At 40.1% G+C, this 17,273-nt stretch overlaps 1 protein-coding gene across 1 annotated transcript; it reads right to left on the reverse strand.

Moving 5' to 3' along the window:
• Positions 1-1,114: 1,114 nt before the first annotated feature.
• hapln2 (hyaluronan and proteoglycan link protein 2) lies at positions 1,115-5,592 on the reverse strand. The gene is made up of 6 exons (XM_071535400.1): positions 5,570-5,592; positions 5,148-5,246; positions 3,852-4,208; positions 3,362-3,478; positions 2,883-3,065; positions 1,115-1,392 (listed from the first exon to the last, which is right to left on the reverse strand). Exons 2-6 carry the CDS (start codon positions 5,218-5,220, stop codon positions 1,115-1,117), a joined length of 1,008 nt encoding a protein of 335 aa, XP_071391501.1. The 5' UTR covers positions 5,221-5,246; positions 5,570-5,592.
• Positions 5,593-17,273: the final 11,681 nt, after the last annotated feature.

The following is a 17,273-nucleotide window of genomic DNA, read 5'->3' on the forward strand; positions in this document are numbered from 1 at the left end:
CATTTTCCTGTGTATGTGAGTCCTGTGTATGTTTTTGTGTGAAGGGTCAGTAAGCCCGTTCCAAAAGTTTTCTAAAGTGTCAAAAATGCATGAGCATCATTGAAAAATGAGGCTGTTTCCTCATTTCTCTAGAAGTGCACCTTTTGGAGATTTTAACCTTTTCTAGGACATTGACAAAACATTAAAAAGAACAGATAGTTTACATGTAGTGAAACTCAACCACTTCATTTTCACGACAGACATAATTGTCAAACTGCTTCAGATGTGAGGTTTCTTGCTTGGGACTGTAGTTTGTCCCTTTGATGCATTCTTATAAATTTCTGGGCCCTTGAGGTTTTTTTGTCTGTTTGTTTGCTTGTTGATGAACAGTTATATCTCTGAGCTCTGCATGAGCTTGGAACCAACAGTAATGTTTGAAACTCCATAAAGAAATTCCCCATCTTTGGAATTATGAAACTGTAAAGTCTGTACTGTGCTATCCTGCTGTCTTGAAAAGGATGTCATGTTCAACACACAGGCGTACAGTATGTCTAGCTAGGGACAACACACCTGTATTAACACATCGCTGTTGTTGGTTGAAAATCTTGTATCTCCAAAATGTCAACAAATAGCCTTGTTTTCAGCTTGACCACCATGCATTTTTGAGTTTATCTAATTGGTTTTGAAAAGGTTTCATAAACCCAAGGGTCAAAGAACTTTCTCAACCCACAGAGGAACCATGTAATCCTTCAGCTGAAGTTACAAGGATTTCATCTAACAGCAACGATATGTTAACAACACATGTTTTACAAATGTTTTGTTGAAAAGTAACATAAATGTGCATTGTCTCAAACCAGTTTTTTTGTTTTTTGTTTTTAAAGAGTAACTAAGCCCCAAACCCAAATCTGTGTAAAGCCTGACATCTAATGGTAAAAAGCATGCTACTGAAATTGCCATCTGCTATTGGCTGATCTCTGGTGCCGGGTGACGTCATCTTCTATAGAGTAGCCTACAACAGGTGGTGACATCACCTGGCACCAAAGATCAGCCAATAACAGATTTCAGTAGCATGCATTTTACCTGACCACCATGGGATTTGGGGTTTAGTTACTCTCTAAAGTGTGTGTGTTTTAAGCTACGTATAACAATAGGCTCCATACAGGTGCAGGGTCTTGTCGGGGAACCCAAAGGAGCGCACCCCGGCTTCAGGCATGCCTCCACAGCGCTCCCTGGGGGTGGTGATGGGATACCGCACGCTGCCGTCTCTCAGCCATCCGCCGTCACACTGGTCATAGTTCTGGAAACGCCAGGCAGAATAAAGATGGCCGACCAAGGCCAACTCTGCTCCTTTATGTTTACAGGCTTGTGCTGCTTGCCCATAGGAGAAAGACCCTGCTATGTAGGACACAGAGCCTGCAGAAGGAAACACAAACCAGTGGTTATTGTGTCATTATTTTAAACACTGTTTGAAATAGAGCTGTCTTCAGATGAAAAACTGACACCCACACTTCCAAAATGTTTAATATCACAAAATGTAAACAAATTATGGTAGTTTTTAAAGGATAATAGGTATAAGTTCATAGTTTACAAGATGACAACACTTTTACAGACTGGATCTGTGTGATACTGGTGATGCTGTGCCCACTCTCTTATCAAGTTTTCAACTCTTTTGTCAGTTTTTTTCTGACTGCAGTGGATGTTTCCAGTGTTTCCAGGGCCAAGTACTTTCCCACAGATGAGCATGTTTGCAGCGTGTCTCAACAACAGATTTTATTGTCCTTATTCTCTGTCAAACATTACCAATCCCACTCCTATACAAAGCTAAAGGTCAGCTTGTTGCTAAGAAAGGTTGGGATGTGGTTCTCATAATTGGCCAAAACACTATGAAATGATAGTGTATTCAAGCAAAAAGAAACTAACCAAAATTAAACTTCCAAATTTTGTTTGTTTCTATGCTTTTAGAAGATCAATGTTTATTCACATGAACCAGTCTTTCCCAAAGCTAGAAACAATTCTAACCCTAAGGCAAACCTAAACCTAAATCTAACCCTAACTCTGACCCTAAACCTAACCTAACCCTATATGCGCCTGCCCGTGCCTTGCCTGTGACTCTCCACTGAACTGCCCAGTCGTTGGACGAAGCAGAGAGTCATTTTAAAGACCCTGACCCTAACCCATCTGTTATCCTATCAAGCAACACCTTCCACACCTGCTCCATTGACAATAATGAGGAAATCCACACTGTGTGATGACTTTCTTACAATCTGGGTACATTGTCTTGTTCAGGAATTGAGCACTGCTTTGAAATCAATCTCATTTGGGCATTAAAGGTGAAACAAACAGCCAAACAAAAGGACACAATTCGCACAAGAATGCACAATGATAAAGAGCCACTGAGTTCTACTCATTTCTCAGAGACTGAAATAATCTGATTGGTTTAGTAAAACCTCAATGGACTGAAGCCCAGTGAAAAAGGCAAGGTGTAAGAGGGGAGCTAGCTAATACTATGAAGCCTAGCACTCTTGCTAATAACTGAAAATCTGTACGCTAGCCATAGGCTACTGAGTTATCTAGGTTAGCTAGTTAGCCTATAGCTGACCTTCCAAGTTCAAACTAGCCATACTAGCCTATCTCGGTAAGCTAGTTAGCTAGCTGCTGACCTTCCAACATGAATGCCATATTTTTAATTTATATTTTGACCAAACTTCTTTGCCATTCAAGTTTGCCAGTTAGCAAACTGAGGTTTAACTCAACCAAAGAAATTATTTCTGCCTCCAAGAAATGTTTGTATAACTAAAACTACAATCTGCTTCCAGCTTCCTGTGAGAATTTGAAAACTGACCAAAACTAGACCAAACCTTACTGACAGGTCTGCTATATAAACTAAACATCACTCAGCTTACCAGATGTCAAGGAGGTGAAGCAGAAAACATCAAACCGATCATGATTCTTATCCTTTGGTCCGTAGGTGCGGATGCCCGGGAACAGCTCTCCTCCACAGGAGGGTCGTGGATACAGGATGGGGTAATGAACGGTTCCATCATTGAGCCAACCTGCATTACACCAGTCCAGACCCTCTGTCCAGGCTACAGAGGCAGAGATGTTGATGATTTGTACAATGACTGATTGTACAAAATGACCACTAATTATGACACTTTTTGAGCAATAGTTGGTAACTTAACTCATACAAAATGATAACATGTTAACAGACCAGATTCTCTACATTTCTTTTATTTGTTTCATTTGACATTTTGGGAATTAATTTGGTGTTGCTGCTGTACTCGCTCATTTAGAATTACTTACTGAACTACAGGATTTTTTCATTCTTATATAAGGACATAAATGAATATATATATTTTTGGAAATAAACTCTGTGTGGTACCTCTGTACAGCTGCTTGAACGTGGCTAATGTGCCGTCTTGCCCAGCACAAGCCTCCTTAGCCTCATGGAAAGTGAATTGGTAGCGGCCGTTTGTACTCTGATACGGGAACACCACCCCTAAAAGTTAATGGAAGTCATCTTGTCAGTGTTCATTTTCAGACACTTACATCAAAAAGTCCTGTCTTTCTTTGAAGTCCATGATTCCCAACCTTTTTTTTTTGTAAGGTTCTCCTGTCGCACAACTGACAAAAGCCACTCTTCCTAAAGTGGGCGGGGCTGCATGGCATGTGTGTCTTTCAAACACACATTTCACATCATTTAGACCAGTAAATTTAATGAATCTTCTTCAAAAATTGAGTTTTATAACAAATTCCTTTGAGGTTTTTTTTCCAATATGTTTCCTTCAACTCAAATTCTCAAAGGTCTTGCACCTCTCTGATATCTTTGGTTGGGAAGCATTCCTTCAAGTAATAGATACTGGGATCATTACCTTCAATCCTCAAAGTAATGACAACACTCTCGTCCTCGATGCCGTTGACGAGCTCGCAGCGATACCTGCCGCCGTCCTCCAGCTCAAGATGGCAGAGCTGCAGGGAGGCGTCCATGCCGTGGGCCTTCCGAAGAGAAGCCCGCGGTCCAAGATGGCCGTAGGGCTTGAAGCTGTGTCCGTTCGATATTAGGACAATGTTCTCCGGACCTCGATGTTCTGGTTCCAGTTTTGTCCATTTGATTTTGTAGTGGGTGGGTTTGGTTCTCAGCATACATGGCAAGGTGACGTTTTCCCCCCGGCGGGCGCTGACCTCGGCGTAAACAAGAGGCTCGATCAGATATTTCAGCTTCTTGGGCTCTGTGGGCAAAACCATCAAATTCCCTTGTTATATGTGGAATTTCTTACAATTCACTGATTCATTTGTTCATTTAAAGTTACAATGAAAGCGCATTTTGAGAGCATCTTGTTTCCTTAATGTGATGTATTTCCTCTTGAAACAGGATATTGGGACCGGACATAAGGCGGGGAGGGATAAGAGATATGATGAAGTCACCACTAAAGATTTTACATTTTCCAGGAAGTCAAAGATATAAAAATACAATAAAATGCACCTTTTTGTGGCATAAATTTTTGTGTAGTCAAATATGTGTATGGTATGATAGAATGAGCTAAAAAGGCACAAAAGTCTTTTTTCACTTCAGTGTCACTTTAAAGGGGCATTGAGTAGGCTAATATATGACCTTTATCGACCGCTATTGGCAACCAATAGGAATTACAACAACTTATCTCCTACAGAAGTATCTGGCAAATCCACCACCCCCCAGGGTGGCCTGTAATTGCCACAAACAATAAAGTAATATTTTAACAATAGAGATGAGTAAGCAGCTATTTAGAGCAGAGATCCAACAGAAGCATCTAAGAGGTAAAATATCACCATGCTAAATACTGGAATAATAAAACTGCTTTGTCATTTGTTTGTTGAGTTTTAGCCTTTGTAGCTGAAATGTATTGCGATGCTGGTATAGCTCACTGGTAATGTTGAGCAGATGAAAATACCAGCAGGTGTGGGGAGGGAAATGGGAAAGTCTTGAAGCCAATGGGTGGACAGTTTTTGGTCCAAAATAGTTCAGATCACAAAGCGAATTTTGAAAGCCAAAAATATTTAACTCACAACAAACCTTGGCTGCATTTACCAGCGTGAAGATTACATGACACAAATTTCATGTAAGAACCAATTACTCATCATTCATTCATTCATCCATTCATTCAGCCATTCACAAGTATTATAATGTCTACCTGGTCTGTTGGGGATATATATAGCGGAGGAGCAGATGAAACAGCTTAATAGAAGAATAGCAGCACAGTTCATTATGAAAGGAGTCACTCTTCCAGCTCCTATAAAAACAGGACAGAATTCTTATTAAGGAATCTTTGCTGCACAAAACCAAAATTACACTTTGTAAAGTATGTAGATCAAAAAGATCTAATTGCAAATATTTCTTTGTCTTTGTTTTAACATACTTAAAACACCTGACGAGGAGGGCAGTTCATATAGTGTTAAATAAGTTGTCATTCACCAGAAAGTATAACGAATTGACTCTCAAATAGTCTAAATGTTTAGGTACTCATTGTATTATCCTATGTGGCAGGGAAACACTCATAGGTAACACTATTTGACTCCGGTCTGATATGTAAAAAAGCAAAGCAATAGTTTAAACCTGTGTAGTTGAGACGATGCAGATTTCCTTTCAGGGACGGCTCAGCCTCCAGGTTTGTCCCACATGACAACGACGTTTTGCAGGTGGCAGATCAGAAAACGCTTATCTGATTACTGTTGATAACCGTTCATGAAGTAGAAGCCGTCTCCCTGTTTGTTCCGCACTCAGAGATCTTTAGCTGTCATACCCGCTTCATCTCTCTCTCTCTCTCTCTCTCTCTCCCTCTCTGTCCCTCGCCTCCCCCCCTTCACTCTGGTCATATGGTGCAGGCTGTGGTCAGCAGCGTGTAAACAGGATTGTTGTGATCTCTGCTCCAGATGTTAATGACCGCATGACAGTCTGCCATTCTTTCTTTGTTTCTGTCTTTCCCTGGTGTCTTTTTGCTTGGTAAAGTCGGGACAAAAGCACAAGAGAAGGGACAACTGAGGAAATTTAAGGTTTGGGTAGTTGTTTGAGTAATTGTATTCTATTTGAGTTTCCATTTAGATTAAACTATGTGCAAATTTAGCTGAAAAAGATTTTCCAGGATAACCGTTTGTCTTGTCTTTATATTGTTTTAGAACTGTAAATGGAAAAGCTTTTATGAACTGGCTATAGGTTCAGAGACACAAAATAAGACATTTATTTATATGAAAATGTTGCAGATTATTCCTTTACATAAAACAAACAAGGGTTAGGCTGATATATTCAGCCTTTTATGCCGTCCTCCTATGACATAGTTCGTCTGTAAACAGTCTGTAAATCTGACATGATTTCATTTTCTCTGCATAACTTATTTATTCATTTAATTTGTTCAACGTTGCAAACCCACCCTGAAACGCTTTTATTATCCTGGATTTCAATTTAGTGTCCCATGGTGGTCTAAATGCTGTTTCAGAGGCTTTTCCATCCTTCCGAGAATACATTTTGATAAAGATATTGGCTATTGGTATCGGTCTAAAAATATCAGTACAAAAAATTCAAAAATCCATTATCGATTGAACCTGAAGACAAACTTGCTGTATCATACAGTGCATAGTGATGCGACAACAAGCCTTCCTGTGTGTCCTAACCTTTCCCAACCGGCCGCTGCCAAACAGGACTGTAGTGTGCATTCAGCCATCTTTGTCGCGGCCCACACGGCATCAGGGGGGCGGCGGGAGAGGAAGCTGTGTCGGCTCTGGTTTCCTCTGCTCCGTCGGCCCCCGGGGCACAAGGGCCGCATTGTGAAGGGCCACGGTGTCCGTTCTCCCCGCAGCGACAAACACAAACACGGTCCAATGTGGAAAAAGATGAAATAATGGGATTCTTCTGTTTCCCTTGTGTCCCTTCTCCATTGTGCTCCGTCATCAATGGGACTCTTTCTTACCGCTCCAGTGCGGCAATTAGTATTCATCCAGACACACGTAGGTGACAACTGCCTCTTCTTTCTGTCCTGCTGTCTCTCTCTCCCACCCTCTATCTATCTATCTATCTATCTATCTATCTATCTATCTGTCTATCTATCTATCTATCTATCTATCTATCTATCTATCTATCTATCTATCTATCTTCCCTGCCCTCTCACACAAAATATTACAGCTTTGTTCCAAATTGAGGTATCTATCATTTGAAAAAAAGTGACATATAACAAAATGACTGCTAGGAAAATTACAAAACAAATAATTGTACATTTTTTACAAAAGGCTTTCACGCTTTAACCAAATCTTTACTGATATTAATTCTCTTTATTTTAAAGATATTGAATGATAAACTTCAGGTAATGTTTTGTTTCTTATTTGTTTTTTCAAAATGGATCTATAGATTATTTGGAACACAGCTCTTCATTTATTTTACCCTCAGTCATTGCTGTTTATTGACAATTCTTTTCTCCTGGACATCTTCCCTGTCTCTTTTTTTCTCTCCATCTCTATTTTTCACATTCATCATCTGAGCATTTGGAAAGAGACTTGTGACATTTATTAACACCTGTAGGTTTTTATCAACACCTTCTTCCTTCCATTCCCTTCACTTCATTCTCATGTCCTTCCTCTCTGTGTTTCTCCATCATCAGCACCAGTTTTGGTGAAGGAGCTGCAGAAACATTGCCCTCTGCTGTCTATATCATGTATAAATGTGCCGGGATCACTGCCATTGAGAGGAATGTCATCATATTAAATGCTAAATTATTTGTTTGATGCAATCCTAACACATACGTACATGTCTTCTCAAGTGGTCAGATGCATTGTTTGAATGTTGTTCAATGAACAGAAACAGGGTTTATGTCCTGTGGTGAAAAGCTCCAACAGTTCATCCTGACTGTCTGATCTCTACAGCTGAGAGGTCAAAGGTCAGAGGTCAGACATGGGGTGATATGTAGGCCAAGGTGAACATCTTGTATATTCAAAAGGTCAACTTTTAATGAAGAAAAGCAGACTTAGTTTTAGACTGACGACTATGTATTTTTGAAAATACACAATGGCTTCTGAAAGGGTTTAGTGAACCTAAGGATCTCAACATAAAGGACTTAAAAATATGAAAATCACCAAAACGTTACATGGTTTTCACATCATGCCTGCCTAAATAGAGACACCCTATTGCAGCTTTTCAGAGGTAAACATAACACAGAAGGTCAGTTCTTTGGGCACTCTTTTGGGACATAAGTCTTAAGGCAAAAGAAATGGGAATCAGTCATTTTTTTTAGCCTGCCGTTGCTGCTCTGTCTCCCTGTTTGACTGATTTTTTTTCTAGCTCTTGCTGTCTGCAGCTGTCGAGGTCATAACTCATTCCACCCTGTAGGTAAACAGCCTCGGCCCCTGTGGCAACATACTGACACTTCATTACCATATGACTGATGGATTTGTTCTTTTCACTGTATGTATGTGTTGTTTTTCAGGTAAAGCTCATGGGTCATGAGATAGAATCGCATATACCTCCAGTCTTTCTTCAGACCAGAATTCATTTAATGTAAATAACTGAATGTGCTACGAAAAAATGTTCTTTGCCAAAGTCTGGGCATGTATTGCAGTACTGTATATTTATATGGTTTGAGTGTTATCGCTGCATATTCGAAAGGTGGTTCACCTCATTGACCAAATATGCCATTATGCTATGGGGGCCTTTGACATTGTGTATCTGCCTGAATATTGTCCTCTGATTGTGTTTTTTTAATATTTGCTTTTAATTTTAGGTAACTACAGATGAAAATAAGCCTTTATTAGTGTGTATAATGTCCTTAGATGTTAAATAAACATATAGGGAAAATCCATGAAAAAACATGGGAATGGTGGCACTCCAAACTTTAAATTTTCACTTAAGACTTGATTTCAGTCACACCATATTTTCACAGATAAGCCTTTTTCAGGTTTTTCATGGATTTTTGGAAGTCGGTTCATAGTTCTTATCCAGAACGTTACCTGCTATACATTTTTAACACAAGCAAAACTCTGCAACACCTGCAATCCACCTTAAGATACATAAGGTGTCGTCTCAGTTGAGAGCGCTGACTGAATGTCTCTGCCATCCGTGTGCGTATACGGCAGATGAGCGAGGCTGATAGGGGAGCAGGTTGAGCTGCCTGCAGCCCTGATGCAGTATCAGTTTGCGGGGTTCAGCGGTGCGTGACTCTGTTGACAAAAGCTGTGACAGCCAGCGGGGTCATGAAGGCGCTCACAGCCTAAAGTATGCACTGTCTGACAGCTTTTTTATCATTCTGAAAGATTCCCCTTTCCCTCCCATTTTTAAAACGAAAAAAAAACACTATTGAAGCGTTTTTAACATTCTTACAGATGCCCCTTCTCCTGAAGCTCACACTGTGATTGACAGGTTTGGAGTGCTGTGAAAGATTTCTCCTCTTCTGAGTTTAAAAAGCTAAAGGTTCCTGACAGCTCAGAGAGGTTCCCCCTTCCTGCGTGCCCCTTCCTCTTCATGCAGGTTAATGCGGGTAGTCTCAGTGTCTTTGCATACCTTACGCATGTTATCTTAGGGATTCTGAATGGACTTGAATTTGACCTTTGACCTTTGGTAATGCAGCAAACAATTAACTTCTGTAAATAACCATAGTGGGGCTGAAAACAGTGGGTACTGCAAAAAAAAATGTAGATCTTAAGTCATTTAGTCTCATATTCAGCTATCAAATCTTATTTTTCTTAAAAATTCTGCCAATGAGGTGAGATAACATCTTCTTGTTTCCAATACAGCTTCATTTGTTTCAGGAACTTTCTAGAAATGAGTGTCAGCATCTTGAAACAAGTCAGAATAAAGCAGATCACTGCACTTTATTCTGGAAAACTCTTGATTTTTGATTTGCATTGGAAACAAGTGGAATTATCTAATCCCACTGGCAGATTTCTTTCCCACTTATTTTAAGAACATTTTGATTTTAGGACTCAATAGTAGACTAAATGACTTGTTAAGATGGATATTTTTTGCAGTGTATTTTGAATTCCTTTCCTCTAGTACCATATTTTTACTACTTTGTTGAATGGTGATATTGATACTGGAGCACAGGAACAGACAGGATTCGATCTGATCAGTTGGTAGACAATAAGTTGTTGGAGAGGAACAACATGGACACAGTCAGTGCTGTTAGTCTCTCCTCGCACTGAGAGAGACCTGTGATCTATATAGTGGTCAGTTACGTCCATGACAGATAAAATGACAAGACATGGCTCCTGCTTGTCTCCATATGCCTGATAGCTGACGGAACAATTGATGCTTGGAGCCGAATGTCCTTGCAGCAGGAACATCAGGCACATCCTGAGACTAGGTCAGCTTTGAACAACAAGAACACGGTGTGAATACCATATACAATTCCACAACTTTACAAGGCTAAATGTAACAGTGGAGCGGATGTAAAGGTTAGCTGTGCAAGATTATGTTATGTGTTTGCTCCAAAAGATGTGAACCCGAAAATGGTGAACTCCTCGGTCTTTCTACAAGAACCGAAATGAAAGAACCATTTCAGGAGAACTGATTCATTATCTTGTTTTTCTGTCCTTTGTGGTTCTTTCATCAGTTACATTAAGGAACCGTTTCACACTATGGATGCTGTGCAGGTGAACCTCGAAGGTATGCTGACCTGGCATTCGAAAAATATCACAAAACTATACGCAGATGTTTTGAACTTTTTGCCTCTGCGCTCTCTTTTCAGCACTGAACTCCTTTCTGCCTTCACAAAATACCGATGTAGGTGCGACTGATAAAGGATCTACACACATTCCTGAGTGAAGCTGTGTTTGTCATGTTTCCACGGTCTGCTGATGGTTGTGTGAGATTCTTGTCATGTGATTCTCTGCGACGCATCACCCAGCGGGCAAGCAGGCTCCGCCAATCAAGGCTGAGATCTTCACTGATTGGCCCGTTCAGATACTCTGCTATGCCAGTTCTAGTCAAACTGTTTCATTAATGCTTCCTTATAAAAGTATTTATGTCAGAGGAAAGATGTTCATATAGTTGGTGACACTTTATAATAAGGTTGTATTAACTAACATGAGTGAATGCATTAATTAATGGGGAACAAATGTTTAACTAAGGCATGAATACATTTCTTCATGTTAACTAAGTAATTAACAAATGCATTTGTAAATGCAGTAATTAAACTGTTCATGAATGCATAATTAGTCAAATCAAGTAATTTACTTTTTGTTTAACAAAACAACTTTGACACCAACTGCTTTTCCGAGCAAGAGAGGACAGATAAAAACAAGAGAGTGAACAGAAAGCATTATTCCAGGAGGTCCAACGTGATGCTCTGGCCTGGGGCCATTTCTCAGTAAATTTACTCCAACAGGCCTCGTCTTCACATTTGACCTGTTGTCCCGAACATGGATAGATTTATTGATGAGCCTGAGGCTCTTTAACCAATCACTTATCAGTTAAAGGCTGGTTTTGTAGCACGTGGATTCCCCCCATGTGAGAGTCACACCAGCAGCAGATACAGATCTCAGGTATGGGAATGTCGACTTATCTTCCTCCCTCCTCCACTCTTTCTTCCTCTGTTTTCCCTGCAGCTTCTCTGAGCGGTTTTCTCTACAGTGAACGCCACAACACAAAACCTCAAAACATCACAAGAACAAGGGCATACTGTAACAGTGTGTGTGTGTGTGTGTGTGTGTGTGTGTGTGTGGAACCCTCCTCTGACACCAAGGCCACCTTTTCCATCCTACTGGAAAAACTTATCTTAGATATACTGTACCTGCTACTATAGCTGCTAGCTGCTATATACATTGGAAGATATGCAAGCAAACATGTTGACGTTGAGTAAATGGTGATACATTGAAAACCTGTGTAAATATAACAGCAAAATGAAAGTTGAGATAACGTGGATACTCAACGGCTGCCAACGGCATCTTTTTGTGAAATTAAGACCTAAATATCTTTCTGCCACCTCCTGCACGTCATCATCCATCAAATGCTTGCTGGGCTAGATGGTCTCACACTGCAAAAAATGTCCATCTTCTTTGTCCATCTCATATTCAGTCTTTAAATGTCTCTCAAAATATGTGAAAAATTCTGCCACTTGGGTGAGATTATTACACTTGTTTTCCATAGCAGTTTCAGGAATTTTCTTTGTCGATATGTTAAACAAGGCAGTATCAAAGTCAAATCAACGACAATTCTTGAAACAGTTTAATTTGAATTGGAAGTGCAATTATCCATGTTGGCAGATTTTTTTTCTTGTTTTAAGAAAAATACCTTGCAGTGCTCACTCTGAAATGCACATACCGGCCCCACAAAGCGCCTACAGTATGAAAGCCCTACTGTGCATTATCATGTGAAGTGTGAAGTACCTGTATGGCTTCCTACTCTATGTTATCTCAGCATTGCATAACGGGCAGGTTCGGTCTTGTGTTTATCTCGTTTGATCTGGTGCCAGGCCTCTAGTGGCCTGCGTTGTTACGATGGATGTCCCACTACTCTCCCCCCCCCCCCCCCTCTTACGTCCTGTCAACCCTGTCTGATTGGGAGATTGTCTTATCTGTGGGACCAGGAGCCAGCCTGCTGTGCTGATGGAGCGACAAGAACCATCCACTTCCACAGCAAAACTCAGTGGCACGCACACTTGGACTTCAGTCTGGTGGCCATATTGGAGGTCCTCAGCTCTTGGGCAACAGTGGCTGCGAACAGCTGATTGGGTTTCAACTTGGGTTATAACTTGGGTCTTCTCAACAGAATTTGTTAAAGGTGCAATAAGTATGATTTTTACAGTCCCGTAACAAAAATTACCATATATGTGGGGGTTTGATAGTGTTGTTGATGACTAAAGGATTACTTTTCCAGGTGCTCAGATGGCTTTCAAAACTCACTTTCTGTCCCGCACTCTGTTTTGGAACAAAAACTCCTGTTGGATCTCTGCTGTAACTAGCTAGCTTACTTATAAAAGTCATAGATTGGCCCCTTTAATTTCTGTGCAGTTTTTGACTGGGAACTGATCATTTTGCCACTGATATATCTGATCCATTTAGTGTTTAGATAATGTCAACTTGTTAGCTAGCTAACCATAGTATCTGGTCAGCTATCCATCACTGCCTTATTCTTAACACATCTGTTTGGGTACTAGCTAAGGTATCTAGAACAGTGATTCTCAACCTTTTTCATATCAAGGACCCCTAATTCAGTACACATTAGGGCCATGGACCCTCATTTGATGAGATTGAAACTATGATCCAAATAGTCATTCTTCTATATTCTCTAATAAACAAAGTTAACTTCTGGTAAATGAAATAATGCTGAAGTTTAACAATTCATCAATTTGCTGGGGACCCCCTGGAACCCCATCAAGGACCCCTGGTGGTCCCCGGACCCGACGTTGAGAACCACTGATCTAGAAGAAGCTAGCATTAGTAGTGGCTAGTATTCACAAGTTAACATCAGTTGCTTTGCTAAAATAGCTTGCTGGAATTTTTAACTAAACTAAGTTTAATAGTAAATACTAACGATGGTCCAGGGACAACAGGACCTCAGACACAGTACAAAGAGACACAGTGAGACTTATAGACAGCAGACTATATTGCTCTAGATTCATCATTAAATTTTCTGTCATTACATTTGCACAGCATGGCATACAGTGGAATTGGAGGTATCTGAGGAAATGTTAAGTATTATCTACTATCAGAGATGGAGGTCATGATGACAGAAGAGATGCTTGGTATTTTCATTAGCACGAGACTAGCGTACGCCTGGCTTGCAAAACTTTATACATATACCACATGAGTTTACTCTGGAATGACAGGGACTCTTGGCATGCATCTCTCAGGAATTCAGTGGAGCCAAACTAATCCCTTTAGTCATTTACTCCATCGTGTGTTTATCTGGCAGGGGACTGGAGGTGTGACTCAACCCCCTGGAGAGTAGCTGCAACATCAAGGTTTGGAAAAAGTTGAGCCTTATCAATGAATGCTCGAAACAGGAAGATAATGATACCAACACTGTACCAACAACAAATACACATGGATAAGGATGGGTTTCCTGGTGTTGTGGTTAAGTTGTAGTTGAGTATTTCTGTAATAAATATAAGGAGCTACATAATAAACAAGAAATAAAGCATTCATTTCCAATAACCATGCTGCGTGACTCTTCTCCAGCTAAAGCTCAGAATGTTTTGAATAGAGGCTAGGGATAAAGACGAGACAATTTCCTGTGTCCTGACTATTCACTTTTACTTATAACATCAATGAAATGACCTACATCCACACCACAACAGTATTTATTCTTCTACCTCTATTCTGCTCTGTTCTCTACCTGTCATGTATTCTAGCTAGGCCTTAGGCTTTCTTTATTTTCTTGACTTCAAAGCAGCAAACATCAATCACTACACTAATGCACAATGCCCTGAGAAGACAGTGGTCAGTATCTTATCCTGTTGTCCATCAGCTTTCCCAGCAAGACCATACAGGTACATTGTACCAAAGGTGTCATTAACACATTTAAGCAATGCAGTAAGAGTTTGAGGAATCTGCACCTGTGGACCTTTGCCTGACCAGAGTTTCAAGAGAAGTAACCTAAGTGGTTCATTAAGTGAAACTGAGTTGTATTTGACGGCTTGTTGACTTAGACATGCCCTGTAGCTCTCACTGCTGGGGGGAGCTGAGGAGGAACGGTTCACACAAAAAGACAAGACGAGGCTCGTCTTGTCCCTATAAATTATCAGTCCAAAGCGTTACTTAAGCCTGCTGTGGTTTATTCTAAAAGCAAGGCTACACCTGCATGAGTCAACTTGTCCTCAAGTGAAGACAAATGAATTGTTATGAATTGTTTCAGTCCTAGCGGCACAGTTGGGCATGAAATACAAAACATTTAATAGTAACAGTCAGCAACAGCTCAAAGTGTCAAACATTATGAAATTTCAGTGGAAGTAAAAAAGTAATGTAATGCTGTCATTTGCATTCTGCAGTACTATTTTCTTGTAAAATTAGAATAGAATTTATTTTTTCTTAGAAATTCTTACATAGAATTACAGTATGCAACTATGTGATTGTGTAAATGCACAATTTTGCAGAAACAGAGGGCATGTGACTGATAATGTACTAATTACCAAATCATGTAATAACATGTCAAAATTCCCTCTAAATCCCTCTAAATGGGTCAAAAAATGTAATAAAACCTGTTAATGTAATAAAATGTATCACAGTATCACATTAATGTTAATCATTACTCATTTTTATTATTATTACTTCATTATTACTTTGTAACACATTAACCGATGATGTAATAATAACAATAACATTGACTAATACTGTAACATTAATCAACATTATTAGTACATCATTAGTTAAAAATATGTTACACCCATTATGAAATAATAAACACAGTATAATACAGGATAATACAATCGTGCAATGTCATTACATTATCTAACAATCTATTGCATTAATAGATTTTCAACCCATTTAGGACATTTTATTACATTTTGACGTTATAACATAAGTTATGACATTATCCGGTAGTTACCGTGAAACTTAAATTAATAGCCCAGGCTTTTATTTGCTTCAAACACTGAACTCAACCGGCCTATATTTGGGACAGGTGTCTATACATCTCAATTACGAATCATTCATTTGATCTCGCTCCGAGAGACAGCGCATCTAGGCCAACCTCATGCACTGAGAGAGAGAGAGAGAGAGAGAGAGAGAGAGAGAGAGAGAGAGAGAGCTCCGACAGCTTCAATTTCAGGTTGCACTTTTTTCTCTGTGCCGCCATGGCGATCAGCAAATGTGACTGACGTTTGAATGCAAGTAAAAAAAAAAAAAAACTGCTTCACAGCATCAATGGCAACTGGCTTCTAATTGAGACCGGTCTTTATTTGTCAAACCGTGTAGCCAGTAAAAGGGACTCTGCGTTTAATTGGGACTCGGCTTTTAATTGAAGTTTTACAGTATTGAGTTATCAGTTGCTACGGGGCACAAACATTGCCTTGATGTATTTCAACTGGTTAGACTTCATTCTGCATATCCCTCAATAGTTGAATAGTTTCTATTAATAAAGATTAGAGGGTCAGAGTTTGTCACACAATGATAGGGGATGATGAAGTGTACTGCCTCACATATACCGCCAATGATTATTATTTGACAGATAATCACTGGAGATGCACAATCTGAAGTCAGACTGGCTGGCTTTGTGACAGACAGCTGGACAGGCAGGATGCTCAACAGACAATGAGGCCCTTCACTCCCACTGTGAAGTTCATAACTTGCCTTTGACGCCTGTGGTTTCAAGTGGTAATAGTTAAGATTCCCCAAAACCATACCAGCATTCCTATCAGTTACCTTTCTGAAGAGAAGGCAGTCTCCGCTGATGGAGTAGGCCGATAACGGCGTGAGTGACATCTCTTATCGAACTTTACAGGAGGAGGATCTGCACAAACCTATCCCTAAACCAACACCCCGGCCCCCTCCTGCTTCTACTGTATAGTCTAGTGTGTCCCTATAATATGTAACCCCAGTCTTCTGCTAATTCATTGTGTTCCCACCTCAAAGGCACCACCATCTCAGCTACAGGCCCGTATCCTTTTTCTATTGTGACTGTGGAAGGGTAAATGGAATTATGCTGTTTTGGTTTCAGTATCTCTTCAACAAGTTGGGTAAAAAACTGAATGATGAACAGGCCTAGAAGGCAATGCTTAACTTCCCAATACGGTCTGGCTAGAACCAGTCTATCTATCTATCTATCTATCTATCTATCTATCTATCTATCTATCTATCTATCTATCTTTGCAGTTGTGTCACAAATATACTATCAACCATGGGCAGCGCCATCATGGAGGTCCATTGGAGAATTGGCTGTGTGCAACTGGGCTAGAAAAAGAGAGGCTACCAGAAAATGATTGTTGCAGTGTGGGTGCAGGTCAAGTTAGAAATAAAAGTGAATAGTCTGATATGTTTTTTTCCAAATGTTACTGTGACACAGTAAACTGTCTTGTCTTTAGCCCTAGTCTCTACTCCAAAACACTTTGAGTTGTAGCTTGAGAAGAGTCAGCTCAGTTAACCTGAATAAATAGTTTTTGGCATAGTTAGCTAGCTAACTAGCCAGCAGGCTAATTTAGCAAAGCAAACAATGTCAATGTTAACATGCTAGTGGCACTGTGTGCATGCATGTTTGTACATCTGTTCACCAAGATACCGTCACACTCATAGTAGAGCTATAAAACAAAAACCAGGATGCTCAGTGCATCATGGCTTGCAAGAGCTTCAGCATTCTGAAATGATGTTGGATTTAGGGCTGCAACTAATTATTTTTTATTGTCGAT

This window comes from Centroberyx affinis, unplaced genomic scaffold, assembly GCF_046629955.1.
Source record: "Centroberyx affinis isolate AG114_WGS23_722 - 3 ecotype Tasmania unplaced genomic scaffold, CSIRO-AGI_Caff_v1 ptg002702l_1, whole genome shotgun sequence".
NCBI classification, from domain to species: Eukaryota; Metazoa; Chordata; class Actinopteri; order Beryciformes; family Berycidae; genus Centroberyx; species Centroberyx affinis.